Below are 19127 nucleotides of genomic sequence, written 5' to 3' on the forward strand. Positions count from 1 at the left end.
TAGGTTTTTCGTGGTTACCATTCTTTGTCAAAACAGCGTATTCTTTAAAAGGTAGATATCTGTGTTAGCAAAACCGTTAGCTCATATTGACCGATAACTTCCGGGGCTGGTGAAGGCAACTGACGTCACACAAATGGCGGACGTTGTAAACAGAGCCAGCAGCTTCTCGGCCAGGGTGAAATATCTCTTTTTAAGATGAACAGCATAGAGTGTGAGCGGCTAGACAGTCTGGAGGGGTGGGTGGCCGTTAAAAGCAACATATTTGAGGAAGATGAGGCCTTTAAACTGGGCTTCATCGTACAGTGGAACGTTATCGAGTGTAAGTTCGCCGTCACCTGCCATAACCGGACGTTACAGCGGCAGAAGCGCAAATCCGAGCCTGCCGCCGACGACCCTCAGATGAGCTGGGCAGGACTCTTCTCCGTCAGCGATCTGAAGCACGTCCACCAGCAGTTCACCTGCGTGGCCGACGTCCTGGGAGGCTGCTTCCCGGATTTGACGGAGTTTGAAGAGGGCAACATTTGGGACTTGCTCTTCCTGAATAGGAGATCAGGTCCAGACAATGACGAGGAGAAGGACTATGACACCCCGTGTAGGAAACTCGAGAAGTATTTCAGCACCGCTATTGACCTCTGCGGACGGAAGATCGTTCTCGACACCTTGTTCGCACAGGATGACCGAGATGTCGAGGAGTACTTTGAGAATTTACAGGAGTTCAAAAAGAAAAGCTTGCAGGAGGAGATGTCAAGGGCCAAGGGTCACCTGAGACAGGTGAGGCGTAGAGGTGGGCGGATCGATCTAATATCGATACCAACGCGATAGGACTGAGACTGTTTTTGTTCCCTAAGTGCAGTATGCCCACTGGATTTTGTTAAATAAATGTGCACATTTACATTCCAGGTCTCCAGAAAATCAGTTTCCAAACACCTTGTGTTAATTAATTAATTAATGTGGAAAGTAAAAATCACAGTGATTTAGTGGTCATTAAAATGTGTTCAGAATGTGTAAATTAATGATGAATCAATCAGTAATCATGGTACACTGTTCTCCCCTTTGTAATCTACATTTTATAGGGCAAAAGTATTGGCATCGGTATCAGCAACACTGGCCCTGTATCTGTTTGGTGCCCCATCTATGATAGAAGTCTTACAACACCTTAGAAACATGAGTCCCTGAAGTCTGAAGTCTGAGAAAGACTACATGCTCTCTAATCCCAAGAAGTTTAAAGGTCTAGTCTGCCATATTAGCACCTCTAATGGTGGTGTGAGCCTAAATCAGGTCTACCATGACACAGCAAACCACAGCTGCTGTTCCAGCCAAGGCTCTAGATGTTGCAACACCACCAGCACTGGTCTTTGTTTGCTGCTTCAACCTGCAATCTGACCCTTTAGCTCTGTTTAGTTTGTTTCACATGCAAATGGAAGTAAAAGTAGTCAAATGACAGCCAATAGACCAATGAAGCATTTGAAGAGCATAATACGTCAGCTTGACATCAAAACAGAAATCTAGTTCCATTCGAGATCCACTGGAGATCGCTGGAATGCATGCCTCCAAGCTTATCATGTCCTTTTATCAAAATAATGTGGTCTGAGTTATGGTAGCTGAGTTTTTACATGCCCACACTGTACCTGTTTCCACAGACATCATGATGTAGCTCGCTGAGCTGAAAATGTGCTTGTTGTGCTGGTTTGTTTCCTTACACAGATGTAAGGTTCTGATCAAGAATTGGTCACAGAAACAACGAGCAAGTGGACCTGTAAGAAAAACTGTTGATGGCACCGCTACGAGTAGAATAAATGTATCAGAATCTGTACTCGGTGCCGGTATTATGTCTACATAAACCACTGTTACGGTTCTGCTGTAAATGATACCTTTATGACATCTTATCCAGCTTTTGCTTATGCTGTCTCAGATGCAGGTTTGTTGTGCTGCGTTGATTGTTTTTAATGGCTAAAGCAAACATTGTTCCCATTGTATGCTGGAAGATGTCAGGGCATAGATAACACTTGATTTTCCAACTATTTACATATTTTGAATCCAAGCGATTTAACATTTTCTTAACCAAGATCTCACTCTCCAAAAAAAAAAAAGTCTCAGTTCCAAATATTTCATCACTCTCACATAAAATGTTTTTTAATACCTGAATTTGTTTGACTTCAGCGGTCAACACCGCAGAACCAGGTCCAAGAATCCCCGTGGTGTTCAACCACTAACCTCATCTTGAAGTGTCTTCACAAGTCTACCTTCAGCCCACCCAAGTTGTATTCTGAAAGGCCTAGTTATCGACTCTTGTGTTAGCTGGCACGGATTGGATTGGTTCATTCTGAGTATGAAAAGTCATACAGAGCAAAACTAAGCTGTGTGCTCAGGGTAAACCCAGATCATGGTGTTTAAGTTTTTTTTGTCTCCACAGCTGCTACAAAGTCACAGCGGTGCTGACAGGATGGTCATGCTGCTCAGCATCTACGAGGAAGAAGACGAGGCCTACCAGGACCTGGCGACTGTCGCCACGACTTTCTTCCAGTACCTGCTTCAGCCTTTCAGGGACATGAGAGAGCTGGCCTGCCTTTACAAGATGGACATCCTTGTAAATACACACGTTGTCAGAATGTTTTACACGATTATATGCAGGGGATGTACTTAGTGTTAATATCAGAAATTTAAGATTTTGATGAAAATAAAAAAAGGGAGGATTTTACAATACTGTGCAAAAGTCTTGAGCCACCCCCTCATTTCTTTATATTTTGCTAGGAAAATGTGAAATATTGCAGTGATTTATCAAAACATATAAACATAGCTAAAATATACAGTATGTGAGGCAAAAACAGAGATTGACTTTTAAGCTTGTTAGAATTGTACAAAGTTTCTTCAACACAGCCTGAACAATCTCGTAATTTCTTTAAGTAGTCTTCAGGAATAATTCTCCAGGCTTCTTTAAGGACATTCAAAACTTTTCTTTGGATGTTTGCTGCCTTTTGTTCTGTTGTCTGTCAAGCTGATCCCGCACTGCTTCAGTAAAGTTGAGGTCCAGGCTCTGGGGAGGCCAGTCTGTGACTGATGGTGTTTTATTATGTGTTTCTCTATCCAGGTATACTTTTACTGCACTCACAGTTTGTTTGGGATCATTGTTATGATGAGAAATGAAGGCGTTGCCAATTAGGTGCTTTCTTGATAACATGGACCAAAATGTGATGGTACTTTTCTGTGTTCATAATTCCAGCAGTTTTGACAACGCCCCTGAATGAAATGTAGCCCCAAACCACGATGGAGCCTCCACTGTGTTTTATAGATGGCTGTAAACACTCACTGACAGTGATTTGAACCAAAAATGTCAAATTTGGGTTCATCACTCCATAAGATCTGTTGTCAGTGATTTGTCAGTCTAGTTCTTATGTAGTTTGGCACACCTCAGCCTTTTCTCCCTGTTTCCCTTCCTTAAGAATCGCTTCTTTACTTCGTTGACCAGTAGATGGATCAACTAAAACATCACAAGGATCTCTCAGATCCTGTGTCAGGACTTTGCTGGATGTATTCCTGTTTCTTAAAGACATGACTTCCACATGCTGTTTACCTGCTGTAGACAGATTTTAGACCTGCCACTTCTTCTTTTGTCCTCCACTTACCCAGTCTTTTTAAGGACACACTGTACATGATGCTGAGCTGCTGCTAAGTCTTCAGCTAATAGCACAGTGAATAAAATGTTTTTTTACTAAGTTGTCTCTTCTGTGTAAACACTGGTCCATGCTTCAGTAATTCATGCGGCATTGTTAGGTGTCTTCTCTAAGTCTGACTCCTTGGAAGCACATAAAGAAATGAGAGTTGGCTCAAGACTTTTGCACAGCACTGACCGATACGTCCTTTAGTGATCACATAAAGGTCTCTTTCACTCTTAACTGGTTCATTCGTTATTGCTGAGCCACACACAGCACTCATGAATAGACTGACCTGTTGCATCACTATGTCCAGTGTGGTTCTCAAACTCTGTGATGTAGGTTAAAGAACATTATTTTTTAAAGGGAATTTTTAGCCTTTATTTTGATAGGACAGTAAAGAGTATCAGGAAATTGGGGAGAAAGCAAGGGGAATGACATGTAAAAAGTGAGCGTGGTGTAGGGAAAATATTTATGTCCACTTAGAGGGAAAAGAGAGGTCAGAATTTGTTTTTACACTCATCCAAATATGAATAAAGCTCCCATGAATGCACAGTTAATACATACTTCTTACGGACAGGTAAGCCCTTGAGTAAAGACCGTTTTGCTTGCTGTGGTTGTCTGCAGAAGTCTTTGGAGTTTGAGGAACTGGGTCCTAAGAGAATTGCAGCTCTGGAAAAGGAGGCGGAGGAGTGGAGAAAAAAAGCAGAGGATGCAGTCGCCTCGATTCAGGACATCACTGTCACCTACTTTGCACAGACTTCAAAGGCTCTGGCTGGTATAAGTTGCTGTGTTTATATCTGCGTGGATGTTTCGGTTAATTATGAAATGTGTAAATGATCAAAACCTCCAAAAAGATTGTTTTCAGAGGAAATGGTTTTAAAAGAAAAGCCTCCATGATTACGCTCCATGATTCCCCCACCTCTCCCCCCTCCATAGAGCCACCACCACCTTCAAACTGTTCACCTACAACACCCCCCTCCTCACCCCACACAAAAGAGGATTTCACACCACCTCCTCCCACCACAACTCTTCATATTCATGAAGCAGATGTGAGGAAGCAGTTTAAGAACCTGAATGCTCGGAAAGCTCCCGGCCCAGACGGCGTGTCTCCTGCCACCCTCAGACACTGTGCAAACGAGCTGGCCCCAGTGTTTTCTGGCATTTTCAACTCCTCACTGCAGGCATGTCATGTGCCTGCCTGCTTCAAGTCCTCTACCATAATCCCTGTCCCCAAGAAACCTAGGATCACTGGACTAAATGACTACAGACCCGTGGCTCTGACATCTGTGGTCATGAAGTCATTTGAGCGCCTAGTTCTCTCCCATCTCAAGACCCTCACGGCCCCCCTCCTGGACCCCCTGCAGTTTGCATATAGAGCCAACAGGTCTGTAGACGACGCCATCAACATGGCCCTACACTTCATCCTGCAGCATCTGGACTCCCCAGGAACCTACGCCAGGATCCTGTTTGTGGACTTCAGCTCTACCTTCAATACCATCCTTCCAGACCATCTCCGAGGCAAGCTTTCCCAGATGAATGTGCCTGATCCCATCTGCCGGTGGATCACTGACTTCCTGACGGACAGGAAGCAGCACGTGAGGCTGGGAAAGAATGTCTCGGACTCCCGGACCATCAGCACCGGCTCCCCTCAGGGCTGTGTTCTTTCTCCTCTGCTCTTCTCCCTGTACACCAACTGCTGCACCTCCACCCACCAGTCTGTCAAGCTAATCAAGTTTGCAGATGACACCACCGTTATTGGACTCATCTCGGACGGGGATGAGTCTGCCTACAGGAGGGAGGTTGAACGTCTGGTGTCCTGGTGCAGCCACAACAACCTGGTGCTGAATGCCCAGAAGACAGTGGAGATTATTGTGGACTTCAGGAAGCACACAGCCCCACTCCCCCCCATCATCCTGACTGACACCCCCATCACCTCTGTGGACTCATTCCGCTTCCTGGGTACCACCATCACCCAGGACCTGAAGTGGGAGCCCACCATCACCTCCGTCATCAAGAAAGCCCAGCAGAGGATGTACTTCCTGAGGCAGCTGAAGAAATTCAACCTGCCAACACGGATGATGATGCAATTCTACACTGCAATCATCGAGTCCATCCTCACCTCCTCCATCACCGTGTGGTACGCTGGAGCCACTATCAGGGACAAACAGAGACTGCAGCGTGTTGTGCGCTCTGCTGAGAAGGTGATTGGCTGCAGACTCCCATCTTTGCAGGACCTGTACACCTCCAGGACACTGCGGCGTGCAGCTCAGATCTCAGCTGACCCTTCTCACCCTGGACACAGTCTGTTTGACCTGCTACCCTCAGGCAGGAGGCTCCGGTCCATTCGCACCAGAACCTCTCGCCATAAGAACAGTTTCTTCCCCTCTGCTGTTGGACACATGAACAATAACCATATGACTGTCCCCGCCACTAACACATGACCCTACGCTGTGTTCACTGCATCATTCCATGTTTGGCACTGATCACCACCTGCACTCATGCACATATCTTTCTACGTAGCACTTTAATTCTTATTCCTACTTTTATTTTTTCATGTCTATTTAAGTGCTATTTATGACACTATGTTTGCACTGAAGCACCGCAGCAATTTCCTAATGTTGTAAACCTGCTCAACATTTGGCAATAAACCCCATTCTGATTCTGATTCTGATTCTATGGGATTCATTTCACACTTGTAAGGAAAAAATTATAACCGTTATATATATATGACAGCTCCTTGTGCACATTTCCAGGTATGGTGAAACAGATGGAGGAGGATAAGTGTCGTTTTGGACCCGCTGCCTGGGCGTCAGCGGCTCCCAGGCTGGAAAAACTCCGTTTCCTATTGGCCAAAGAAACCCTGCAGCACATGAGAGCCACCGAGATGTGCCTCAGCCGCAAGAAAGACAGCATCAAGGAGAGGGTGCGTGTCCATTTTATCTTTCGTTCTTTCTTTTTTTCCATTAGTATCAGCTGCTTTTCCAGTGGTTCTGTAATGACTCAGCACATTCGGTAACATCTTACTAGAGTGTGGTGCAGTTGTAAGACTTTCATTATCATTCATGTCTTTATTTCCGTGCCAAGGCCAACGCTGCTTTTGTAGTGGTTGTAAGTCAGTAGAGATGTGACACGGTGCCTACTCGCTCTCATGTATCATTCACTCGGTACTCCAGTCTGATGTGAGTCTGTGGCTGCTCTGTTCCTTTTGATCTATTTATAAAGCTTCTCTGAAAACATAGAGAATCCCCTCAATACACCCCCATCCCGATCACAAAAAAACCCCTCCACGCATGAATAAGTGAGTGTGTCTGGGTGCATATATGCATACTCAAAATGTGCCAGCTACACACAAATGTGTGACTGCACCGGGAGGATGTTTCTCATGTCAGGATCACGGCATTTTTCGGGATGGTATGGCACCGGATCACTTGCTGCTTCACGGGGGTCATGCTGTGCGTTTGAGCTCTTGAAAAGAGCAAGGAGAACAACCGCAACACCTTTACCTTCACACGGCTGCATTCCCATCCCATTAAGCTTTTTAAATAATAAAAAAAAAAAGTCAGGTTTGAGGACGCTGGCGTCATCCGTCACTGTGAAATCAACCCGAGCCTTTACATCTGCAGCTGTGTGCGAGTGTTCATAACGAGATCAGCGAGCTACACCTACACAAACTCTTGCGCTGTTGGCAACACAGCTCGGTGACTCTTTAGAGCGTGCCAGTATGCCTGCGGGTATCCCAGATGTTTGCGTGAGTGTACCGCTTCAGTCTCTGTGGCAGCTGTGTCATATTCCAGCAGTGTGTGTATTTGTGTTCGACATAATTAAGAGCATTTTAAGGCTGTATTTTGAATGCTTTGAATGCAAAAGCTCATGCATGGCACATGCTGCAGGTAGCTGCTGGTTTCAGCTCATTTCATCACAGCATGAAAGCTTGCAGAGATTAAACTGTCTTCAGACAGGCAGTTCATCACAAATGCTTAATTTTTTATGTCAGATTTATCTTGTGTGTGTGTGTGTGTGTGTGTGTGTGTGTGTGTGTGTGTGTGTGTGTGTGTGTGTGTGTGTGTGTGTGTGTGTGTGTGTGTGTGTGTTTGCCAGTAGCGTGGCTGAAAGCAAAGCCTATTTTGATCATAATGTTCAAGGACAGGTAGCGAGCTGTCAAAAAGTAGCACTTGCCTCACAAAGTATTCACTGTATATATACAAACGACTGTTTTTTGTTTTTTTTTCTCCCCACAAACGACCGCTATGATCCTTTCAGCGGGGCTGATGTAACATTTTTCTGTCGTTGCCTTGCAGCTGGAGAACCTCTCCGTGAGAGCCCAAGGCCAGAGGGCCGATTTAAGGTCTGCGTTTGAGGACGGCCAGAAGCAGGACACTGTGGACCAGCTGGAACTGCAGTTCTACGAAACCCAGCTAGAACTCTACGACGCCAAGTTTGAAATCCTGAAAAATGAAGAGCAGCTCCTGGTGGCTCAGATAGACACCCTGAGACGACAGATTAAAGGTATCCTCACATTTACATAGCTGTGCTGTACAGCAGATTTATTTTGGGTATATATACACGTGTTTTGCAAAAGTCTTGAGCCTCCACGGTGACAGAGTTTCTTGTTTTTGAAGCAGTCTTGAGCAACCAGGCTTTCTGAAGGTCTTCCTTCTAGGACCTGGCGTCCACATATGTGGACATCACATTTTGAGTTGTCTAGACCAAAATACTGAATTTTGCTCTACAAGGGCCTGATATCCACTTACGAGGGCATTATACTGCCACTGTACTATCGAAATTTTAAACAAATATATTCATATTAGGATAGAATTTTTCCAATATTCTAAACGCATCTTACGATATATCCCAACACTACAATTCCCACAGCGCTGATTCAGCACCCTTCAGACTCTGTGTCAGTTATGATTAAAATGACACATTACACAATGCCCCCCTCCCCGCTGCATTATAATGTGTTGGATTGTCAGGCAGTGTGTTGTGGAAAAGAGGTGCCTTCTGGGAAATGCTGTATTTTGTTCGTGTAAATGTTTCTCTAATTGTTCCTCGCGGGAGGGGGCATGTTTGCTTCCAAGGTGTTTGCGTGTGCATCTTGCTGTCTGTGTCTGTGGTGACTTTGGCTGTGGGCATATTTACCTTTACAGCTCTCAGGTGTAGTTTCCTAGCTAAGAAACAGCAGCGCGCCCTCTGTCATTTGTTATTCGTGAACATAAAGTTGGAGGACTGAGGAAGATATGATGTTCTGTAAATAAGGAGAAAGCTACTGCAATGCAAATACTGCAATTAGTGCAGTTGCCAAGGAGACCCAGAACGTTTCATAAGCAGCTGAGGAGATGCTTTTATAATTTAGCAGTAATTTTACCAACGTTAAGCCGCTTACTCTTAATCAGATGTAAGTTTGCTACCTAAACAGGAAGTAAACAGATTTCTTAACTTCACGTAAGCTGCATAACTACAGTTGGCACAAAAGTAACCTTGGCACTACCTGTGACAACTACCTGTGCTGCTCGTGAGCAGTGGGCATGACACTGGTTATTTAGGTTGTCTGATGGGATGCGACAGCTGACGTACAGCTGGAGAGGATGCCATATAAACAGAAGACATGTAGGAGTGACTGGGCTGCGTTTGTGTTTCAGAGCTGAAGGAGGAGGTGGTGTACTACGATGTGTGCGAGGATCCGGAGGAGTTGCAGAGCATGGTCCACACAGGTATTCATCAACCAGACCCTCCAGCTGTCAGTCAGCTCAAAAGACGCCTACAGACCCTGGAAACCAAGAGGGGCAACATCTGTGCCCGCCGAGCTTACCTGCGTAACAAAAAGGTGTGTGCGAGTGCTGCTGACATGAAATCATTTCATATTCTGTGGTCCTTTCAAGCGTTTTGGGGGTTTTTTTGTCCAAGGAAAAATGTATCGATCCTTCAAAGGCACATCTCCGCCTGCCTCGTGTGCCAAATGCTGGGTTTTTAAAATGTTTTTACTACATTGGTTTATTTTTAGCTGACATAGTAATTGAAGCACTTGGCATGTTTTCCTCTTTTGTTGGCTGCTTGCTTATTTGATTTTAAAAAAAGTATTACTCAGAGCAAAAAAAATGGCAAAGGCAGCCTGGTTAAAGACTCTCGATAGTTAATTCCAGTAATTCACAGGGAGGGAATGCAGTTAAAAAAATAGGGGCATTGGAAAATTACAAATAACGGCCTCCAAATAAAATCCGGATGTGTTGCAGTTGCATTTTCTCAAAGTTTTTTAACCGTTTGCTCAGACAGTCGCTAATTTCTGACAGACTAAAATGTATTTTCGAGCGATTAAGTGATATGTTTTGTCTCTCTTTAGGATCAGTGCACAGATGCACATGAGCAGAAGCACCTGGTGGAAAAACAGAGCTCCATAGTCTTCAACCAGCATCACCAGGTCCACCTCGTAAGTCAGCCAGGTTGTTGGAGCCGCAAATGAAAGCCGCTGTTTCTCTCCTGTGCCTCTCAGTGTCTCCCTCTGTTGTCTGCAGAAACGAGAGAAGAAGAAGGAGGAGGAGCAGAGGAGGAAAGAGTGGGTGGACAAGGAGCGGGAGAAAACTCTGAGCCGATTACGATCCTTCAGAGAGGTCAGGCGCTCTCACTCGTTCTGCTCTGCCTTCGCCTGCAGCTCTCTCCGAGTTAATAAAACCCGGGGGGACGCTGCATCGTACCCTCTTAATGTAATAGTTCACCTCAAAAATAAAAGCTCAGTTATTAGCCACTCGACCCCTCGCGTCGGAGGAAGTCCTGATGACGGCGCGCTGTGGCTGTGGACGGGCTTGTTAGTAATGAGCTGTCTTACACCAGAGCTTCAAACTGTGCGTGGACGACTGCTCTTTGTTGGCTTCTAACTTCAGTGACCCAGTGATATTTTCAGTGTGACAGTCAGACTCTGTTTTAACTTTAAATATAAATATAACTAATGACATTTCCATCAGCTTGTCCTTTACAGTGTGCTGACTGCTAAAAAAGACTTAGACGCTACCTTAAACTAGCATGTTAGCGATGCCATTGTCAACACCTAATCAAGAATGGCATTAGTATTCAGCTGAAGCAACCTCAGTGCTGCTAGAATAGCTACGAGCCCAGGAAGAGAGCCCTGCATCAGTAATAATGACTGGGTAATGATGATGACTACATCATTTGGCGGCACAGTGGTGCAGTGGCTGGCATTGCGTCGCCTCACAGCGAGAAAAAGGCCGAGCGGGCGATTAAGGATTCAAACCTCCTGGGGTTATCCGTCTTCCTCCAGCAGTCCAAAGACATGCATGTTAGATTAACTGATGATTCTAAATCGGTAGATGCAGCGCTCATGTGCACAGGATGAATATGTATGAAAAAGAAGATGGGGGCTTGTAGTTTAAAGCACTTTGAGTGGTCAGAAACTACTAGAAATCATTCCATTGATTCATGTGACTGAATGAATGGTCCTGCTTTAAAACAAAACATTGGCCTGCATTTGTATAGCGCTTTTCTAGTCCATAGGACCCCAAAGCGCTTTACACTACATTCAGTCATTCACCCATTCACACACACATTCACACACTGGTGATGGCAAGCTACATTGTAGCCACAGCTGCCCTGGGGCGCACTGACAGAGGCGAGGCTGCCGGACACAGGCGCCACCAGGCCCTCTGACCACCACCAGTAAGCAAACATGTGGTTAGTATCTTGCCCAAGGATATTTGGCATGCAGCCAGGAGGCAGCCTGGGATCGAACCACCAACCTTCTGATTAGTGGCTGACCTGCTCTGCCACCTGAGCTACAGCCACCCCACATTAACGCTCTCTTGGTATTTTTTTAATGCCTCCATAGTGTAGTGGTTAACAAATGTGCATGGTTAGCAAAAGGTTGCTGGCTCAATTCCAGGTGGAGACTCACATCCCATTTGTGGTTGTGTCAGGGCGTCATGGCAACCAGATGTAACAATGATGTTGGATCTCGGTGGTCAAAGGTCACTACGAAACAAGTTTTTGGCCCCAGGAAATTCTCTCTCTGCAACACACGCAGAAAGTCCAACACTGTGATGTCGTTCCACCTGCACACAAATACACCCACAAGATTTCAGACGGCTGATTCTTGTGTTTAAAATCACTCCCTTGTGTCCTCTTGTTCATGAGCGTCTACATGCTCTGCTCACTGTTGACAGTACATCTGTATATTCCATAGTGAGCAGGAAAATCAAACCAATTATTATGTATTTCAGTCGAAATTGGTCCTTTTTAAGCCAGAACTGAGAAGCCTTTGTGGTGAGACTATTTTGTTTAAACCAGGGGTGTCATCATAAGGCCCGAGGGCCAGAATCGTCCTGCCAAAGACTGTAATGTGGCCCATTGGACAGCTTTGGAAAATATGAAGGAGAACTAACTAATAAACTAATAAAGACCTCCACCATAGCCATTTATACAGACTCTAAGGCAAATAAGAAATAGATGAATGTATCTGCTAAGAAAATCTGTAAAAAAAAAAAAAAAAAAGACATTCAATTAACAAAAAATGTTCTGTTTTCTAATCACAGGACAGTTTGCACTAATAGATGTTTTCATTGAATTTTACACATTTATTTCTCATATTTTTATCCCATTATATATCATTTAAGCCTATGGAGTCATGCTGCCAGTTTTCTTTCATTTATTTACAGTAGTATTTCTTAATTATGTAGAAAAACTGACGCACCCCCGAAATTACACTTAGTTTTCTTATACATGAGAAATGAAATGTGTAGTTTAACCTTACATTGACAGAAAGTGGAGGTCCAGCCTACTTAGGATCAAAGTATGTGGCCAACATTATAAAACGAGTTTGACATCCCTGATTTAAACGATCAGCTTTTACGTCCGTGCTTAACTGTGCGGGGCTTTGATGCACATCTGCCGCCACTTTTTTAAATCTCATGTAGATGCCTGTTTAAAACAAAACATTAATGCATGAGCTTCAGCTGATGGGTTTTTTTTTTCCTTCTTTTTTTTTTTTCCAGAAGCGACCGGGCCAGTACATCCTGAAAGCGCCCCAGTCCAGGCCTTCGCCGTCTTCTCCAGAAAGCCTGTGCCCCTCGCAGCCGATGTCCATCATCAGCCTCAGCCCTGCTCCCTCTTCTCAAGGACCCCCTCCCTCCATCCGACCCGCACCAAGGCGCAAGAAACCAGCCAAAAAGCAGCAGCTGAAAGACATGCCTGTCCAAATCTACGCTGCGCCACCTCCTCCAACGGCCATCCCCCCTCCCCCAACAGCCCCACCCCCTCCTCCTCCTCCGCCACCACCACCACCACCACCACCACCGCCACTGTCACTGCTGCCTCCCCCCCGAGTGTCGCCCTCATCAGAGGATGCCCCGATGCCTCTGAGTGAAAAAGAGGGCCCTCCATTTCCAGCCAAGAACACGCTCAAACAAAATATAGGTGAGGGTGAAATACGTGCAGTATCATTCAGATCTTCATGTCCAACAAAACCAACGAAGAATAAAAGAATGGAGCAGGATACGTGATTTTTGTTTGGCTGCTGGGAAGGTTGTGTGTGTGTCTGCACATAGTGTTCTGTCCTAAATTCCTAACTTCTCTCACAGGGCCAGAGGAGGCATTTTACCTGCAGTAGTGGTCCTGGTTATATACGCTGTCTGCTCCAAGGAGACTCTAACGTCCAGCAGAGCTTCTTTTTCATAAGATCATGTGAAACGGAGCACACTCAACAAAACTGTTTCAATAATGTTTCTTACAGCGAGCTAAGAACCAGCTCATCAGCAGTGTAGCTTCTTCCCCTACACTTTAACAGTGTTTCTCCTTTAACTTTGGTATTTTTGTAGGAACCATGGACGAAGTGTTGGCTTCGCTACAGCGTGGACAGATTAAGCTTCGAAAGGTCCCCGCGGCCAGCACGCCGAGCCCCACTGGGGACGCAAGGAGCAGTCTGATGTCTGCCATCCGACAGGGAGTCACCCTGAAGAAGGTGAGATGTTGATACGTTGATCGGCTAGCTTACTGCAGAACGATTGCATCACCGCATGTGTCACTTGGTAAAAATGTGATGACAGTTGGTTATTCACCTGTGGGGAAAAAAAGCCAGTGTGGCTCAGTTTGTGTCAACCCCCCCCCCCAAAAAAACCTTCCAAATATCAAATATCAGTCTTTACTAAAGAATTAATCTGCATGTGAAAATGCTACCTAACAAATGCACAATTTATTTGTGTTTGTGTAATATGCGATCATCGGTGTTTAGGTAAATGTGACACGAGTTTCATTTTCACTAAGGACCACCGGTATTTTTGCTATGAGCCGTTTGCTGTGGACGTGGATCACATAAATTAAACCTCGTTTGTTCTCAGTGTACAATATTTCTTTTTACTGACCGACTATTAATGGTGAAGAACACATTCGTGAGGTAGTTAAGCTATAGGAGCTGTCACAAAAAGCCGTTCACGTCCTAATTTTTGATAGGAGACATGCTGTATGGGAACTTTGAGTGCACTCTTGTGCACAACAAACAGCTCCCCCGTGTGGATTCTTTTTTAGCGCAGCAAAGGAGTGAATTATTGAACAGTGCTAGTAAATTTAAAATTGGGTATTTTGCTTCTAATTTTAAACAAATGGTCGATGAAGCTGTTCACAGGTTGTGCGTGTAAATTCCTTTTTTATTTTATGAGAATGCAGACGTCTCCTTTATAAGCCCAGAAAGTTGATTTTGTGGATGATGTTAGCCAAGTGACCTCTTCAGCGCTTCACCCACTGCAAACCCTACAATACAGATCAACAGAATCAACTTTCACAAGTATACATGCAACATACTTTAGGCTCTTCCCTTATTTCCCGAGGAGCCACCACAGCGGATGGAGCCACATATTTGATTTGGCACAGATTTTAGACCACACGCCCTTCCTGATGCAATTCTTCCATTTATCCAGGCTTGGGTCCAGCACAGGGAGTACACTCGCTTGTGACCCCCTGAGGCTGGATCTGTGTCTCCTTCTGGTCTCGACCCAGGGATCTTTCACATATTAGACAAATGTGCTAAACTGCTGCAATGTGGAGCCACAGTTATGCATACGTAAAAACCTATGCTATAACAGACTAGAATACATTTAGCTGTTCTAGTTCCAGGGTCGGGTGTTATCCCAACGGGGTCATTGCTATGTAGCTCTCTACTATAATGTTATTAGCTACTTTTTTGGTACTGATTACAGATTTCACAGCAGGCGCTAACTTAAAATGTGAACTGTATTTCTTTGCCGTTGCGTAGGTGGTTCCTGCACGAGCAGAAGTCCCGAGCGGCGGAGACAACGAGCTGGAGCGCAGCATCAAGGCCGCCATGATGAGGATGAAGAAGGTGGCGGCTGATTCGGATGAGGACGACAGAGGGGACGAAGAGGGACGCAGTGCAGACTGGGATAGCTGAGAATGCGTGCGCACTCACGCCGATGAAGCTGCCGTCTTATGTTAGCTCCTCTCAGTCTTCCTCACAGTTATGAGCTTCAGCTCATTGTTGCCAATTTTCCATCGGAAAACAAGAAGAAGAAAAAAAAGCTGCTTGTTTGACAAGAACAGGATTACGCCTCCTCAGACTTAAACGTTGCAGTTTGTTGAAGTTGTTGCACATTTAATCCCTTTTGTGTGTGTGTGTGTATGTGTGTGTGCTTTTGTTTTGTAGCCCTGAAACGCTGTAATACATCCAACACTGCAACTAACTAGCGAGCGGCAGAATCAGGACTTACTCTCCTCTAAAACACTTTCCAATTTTCAGAAATCCCAGTGAGAGCGAATGAGCCGCTTTGTTTTTAACGCTCCTCTAATTATTGAATTTCTCCCAAATCTGTGCCCGAAGGCCTTTTGTGACAGTGTCACACAGCAGGGGGGGAGTGGGGTGGGAGCTTGTGCTGCGGGCGGTGAAGACAACACTACGCAAATTGTCGTTTCGCTCGCACCACTCGGTCTGATCTCATCATTTTGAATGTAATTAAATTTGAACAATTGTTTATTTAACCTAACCCCAGTAAGGCTACAGCCACGTGAAGGCAGCGCTGTTAATCATTCAAAGCCTGCGTGTCTGAAGTCTTTGTCGCTGTTTGCGTTGCAGGCCGTTTCACGCTGCCCGCAATTTTCCCCTTCTCATGTCAGAATTTTGGGACCGCTTTAGGATTAATCAAAGGGCACTTTCGAAGTGAAATACACAAAGACAAATTGAGAATATTAGGCTTTAATTTAAGTAATGGATTAAAAAAAAAAAACATCGCAAATCGCTGTGTGATCTAAAGAAAAGGAAAACGGGGGAAAGGTTCCTGTTGTTTAAGGCAAATTGACCTTTCAACCTGTGACAGCACATTGCTTTGTTTTGGGGGGTTTTCCCTCCTCAATCTTTACAAGTGTTCCTTACCTGAACCTGTCAAACAGTTAAACTGTGTGATAGCAGCATTAAATGCTTTACAGGATGAATTCAATTTTAGTTTTATGAGTTAATGATGTTCGAGGCCGACACCTGCATTGCTGTGTTTTAATAATAAACTAAGAGGCATCAGGTCGTCATCAAACGTTGGCGTTCCTTTTTCCCTCCACTTTCATTCAAATACATTCATCTGAGCTCTTTGCCACTTGCTTTGCTCACGCTGGTCCCCGATCTCCAAAGTCTTACCTGTGCCCAGGCCCTCATTCTTTAAACAAAGTCACATCAGACCTGCACCGGTGAACCCCTGGCGAGTGGGCTTTGGTGGATGAAGCCCACAGTGATGAGTCACGAAGTAATGTCCATCCTGGCAGCGCTCGCTCTCACACATCGGTCTCCTGCAGTGACAGCTCAGACATCCCCAGCCAGCTGCGATTGAGTTTATTCAGCTCTGCGTACTTAAGAGAAGCCACCGTTTTTGCGGGGCTGCTGTCAGTCTGTGTGCAATCTGTTTGCAACATCCAGGCGATTCAGGTGGAGACGGGTCACGCACCTCGGGGTGGGAGGGAAGGCGCACACGGGGGTATTTAGACGAACACCTCCATCCAGTATAAACAGAAATTTCAGCAGCCTGTTACTATGGCAACAAGAAGTGTCAGCGGTAGTGGCCTGCAGTGCCATATCGCTCTCTTGCTCGCTCTCTCGCTCACATGTACAGAGCAGCATAGTCTCTTGATGTTTCACCAACTCGCCCACTAGTCACCAGTCACACAATGAGAGCTGAGAGTCAGACAGCGATGACAGCAGAGAGAACGAGAGGCCGTTTTTGCTCTACCAGAATCGATTGGGAGCGAGGCTGAAAGTTGAGGAGCAGAAGTACAATTTTTTTTTCAAATTGGTATTTAAGCCCTAATTGTGTGTAATGAGATCCAGAGTTGAAACTTTAAAGCAGTGCTGACATTTAGCAGATCATTATCAGTATGCGTGTCAGATATATGGTCAAAATGGCGACCTGCTGGTGGCGCCAAACAAAAAGACTTAAGGGTGACTTAGGTGAGAAGGGTTCATCCTAAGGTGGGCATGAATATCTACCCAGATTTCCTGCTTTCATGGCGGTCCATTGTGTAGTTTGTTACTCTGGCTGACAGTGTTCAGGTGTTCAGTAAGGCTGCAAACAGTCTGGGAACCTATCTGCTGACCTCAAGGATATTCATGTGTATTCATGTGACATTAATTTAAAAAATAAATTGTTCATAAAATTAGTAAAATAGTAAAAAATGTTCACCACACCATTTTTTTAACTTAATATACATTTGCTGACCACTTTGTTGGGTACACCTGTTCAACTTCTCATTATTACAAATACTGTATCTAATTGGCCAGTCGCATGGTAGCAGCTCAAAGCCTTTAGACATCCAGACATGACCAGGTCGGCCTGGTGAAGTTCACCCTGAGCCTCAGAATGAAGAAGAAAGTGACTTTGAAAGTAGCACTCTTGTACGGCCATCTCTCGGGTTTACAGAGGATGGTGTTAAAAAAAGACAAAGTGCTGAAATCATGAGCGACAGTTCTCTTGGCAAAAATGCCTCAGCAGCTGAAGACCACACCAGGCGCAACAACTACCAGCTGAGAACAGAAACGGAGGCTACAGTTCACACAGGGTCACTAAAACTTGACGACAGGAAATTAGAAAAATGTTGCTTGTTCCGATGAGTCTCGATTTCTGCAGCAAAATTCTCATGGAGTCCGAATTTAACAAACGTGGAAAAAGAGATTCACCTTGCCTCCTATCAGTGGGTCATGGTAGTGGTGTAAATCCCTCAGTACCAGATGAATATTGTGTACCCATCTTCTGATGGCTACTTCTAGCAAGATAATGTGCCATATCAATAAGCGCAAATCATCTCAAACTGTTTTTTTGAACAAAATGAGTTTACTGTGCCCGAATGGCCTCCACAGTCACCAGATTTTGCTCCAGCAGAGCACCGTTGGGATGTTGTGGAACATCATGGATGTGCAGCCGGCAAATCTGTGTGATGGTGTCAACTCAATATGCAGCAAAATATCTGAGGAATGTTTCCAGTACCTTGTTGAATCGGTTCCATGAAGAATGAAGTCAGTTTTGAAGGTCCAACCTGGTAACGTGTCTGTTACGGTGTTTCCACAGCTGTCTGAACTTTACTAAACTCTGAACCAAAAACAATTCTAAAAATGAGGAGTCTCCATATCGGAGTCTCTCATTTAAATAATGTCATTGTTGGTTGTTATTCAGTTGTAGCAGTTTTCTCTTTTTTGAATCACTCAAATGTCTTTGGATTCTGCACTGTTGGCTGCACAAAAGACGTCTTTTCAAAACGTCTCAGATTTGACTTTTTTTTCCTTTTACATTTCATATAATAAACAAAGTGATTCATCAAAAAAGTCCGAGTAATTTGCAGTGAAAATCATAGCTGCATTCCTACAGCAGTTAATTTCCAATTGACTGAATTAATTGGTCAATTATCCCATCATTTTAACACTAAATTGGTGCTTAAACTGCGTATTGATTAATTTCCCCCTTGTAAACCAGCTGATCTCTGAAGGTGAAAACAAATTAGACTCTAAATGGGAGTCCAGTTTCCAAGGGTCTGATTGTTTTTTTTTCTTGTTTTTTGTTTTTTTAAATCAACCAAGTAAAACTGGTACATCCCTCAGTCCATCATTCACACAGTTATTTACACAAGAAAAATAAAAGTCAGTAGGATTAAGTTACCAAGGCAACCTGTCCTCTGATCCACTACTGCAGTTATTTTCTCTGAGCTCGGAGGACGTTTTAAGGTGTTTTCCATCAGTCCTCAAACCAGCTTTTATCTTTATGTGCTTTATTTGTTCTAATCTCAGAAATTGATACATCATTGACTGATTGAATCCCACCTCATCTGCTTTGCTTATGCGTGGATTACAGCTATATTTAGTGGTATGTAAATCGTGCGGTGGCGGAGCTTCTGTGCTCGACGGGACTCAGCTCTGGCACTGTAGGTTCATTCCACCTCCTCTGTGCTTCTCGTCCAGGAAAAATGCCTAAAGACTTATAAAATGTCAGGCAGCGT

The 19127-nt window shown here is 44.6% G+C and overlaps 1 protein-coding gene across 1 annotated transcript; it reads left to right on the forward strand.

Moving 5' to 3' along the window:
* Positions 1 to 76: 76 nt before the first annotated feature.
* whamm (WASP homolog associated with actin, golgi membranes and microtubules) lies at positions 77 to 19000 on the forward strand. The gene is made up of 11 exons (XM_080884087.1): positions 77 to 771; positions 2414 to 2587; positions 4278 to 4428; positions 6407 to 6576; positions 7952 to 8159; positions 9293 to 9477; positions 9991 to 10077; positions 10163 to 10258; positions 12650 to 13070; positions 13472 to 13614; positions 14902 to 19000. Exons 1-11 carry the CDS (start codon positions 196 to 198, stop codon positions 15055 to 15057), a joined length of 2367 nt encoding a protein of 788 aa, XP_080740213.1. The 5' UTR covers positions 77 to 195; the 3' UTR covers positions 15058 to 19000.
* The last annotated feature ends 127 nt before the right edge of the window (positions 19001 to 19127 follow it).

The sequence above is a fragment of the Rhamphochromis sp. 'chilingali' genome (genome assembly GCF_963969265.1).
Source record: "Rhamphochromis sp. 'chilingali' genome assembly, chromosome: 6".
Classification (NCBI taxonomy): Eukaryota; Metazoa; Chordata; class Actinopteri; order Cichliformes; family Cichlidae; genus Rhamphochromis; species Rhamphochromis sp. 'chilingali'.

Coding starts and splice junctions, on each gene's coding strand:
- whamm (XM_080884087.1), top strand. CDS start 196: ATGAACAGCATAGAGTGTGAGCGGCTAGACAGTCTGGAGGGGTGGGTG. Junction 4,429..6,406: donor GACTTCAAAGGCTCTGGCTG/GTATAAGTTGCT, acceptor GCACATTTCCAG/GTATGGTGAAACAGATGGAG. Junction 13,071..13,471: donor CACGCTCAAACAAAATATAG/GTGAGGGTGAAA, acceptor GTATTTTTGTAG/GAACCATGGACGAAGTGTTG.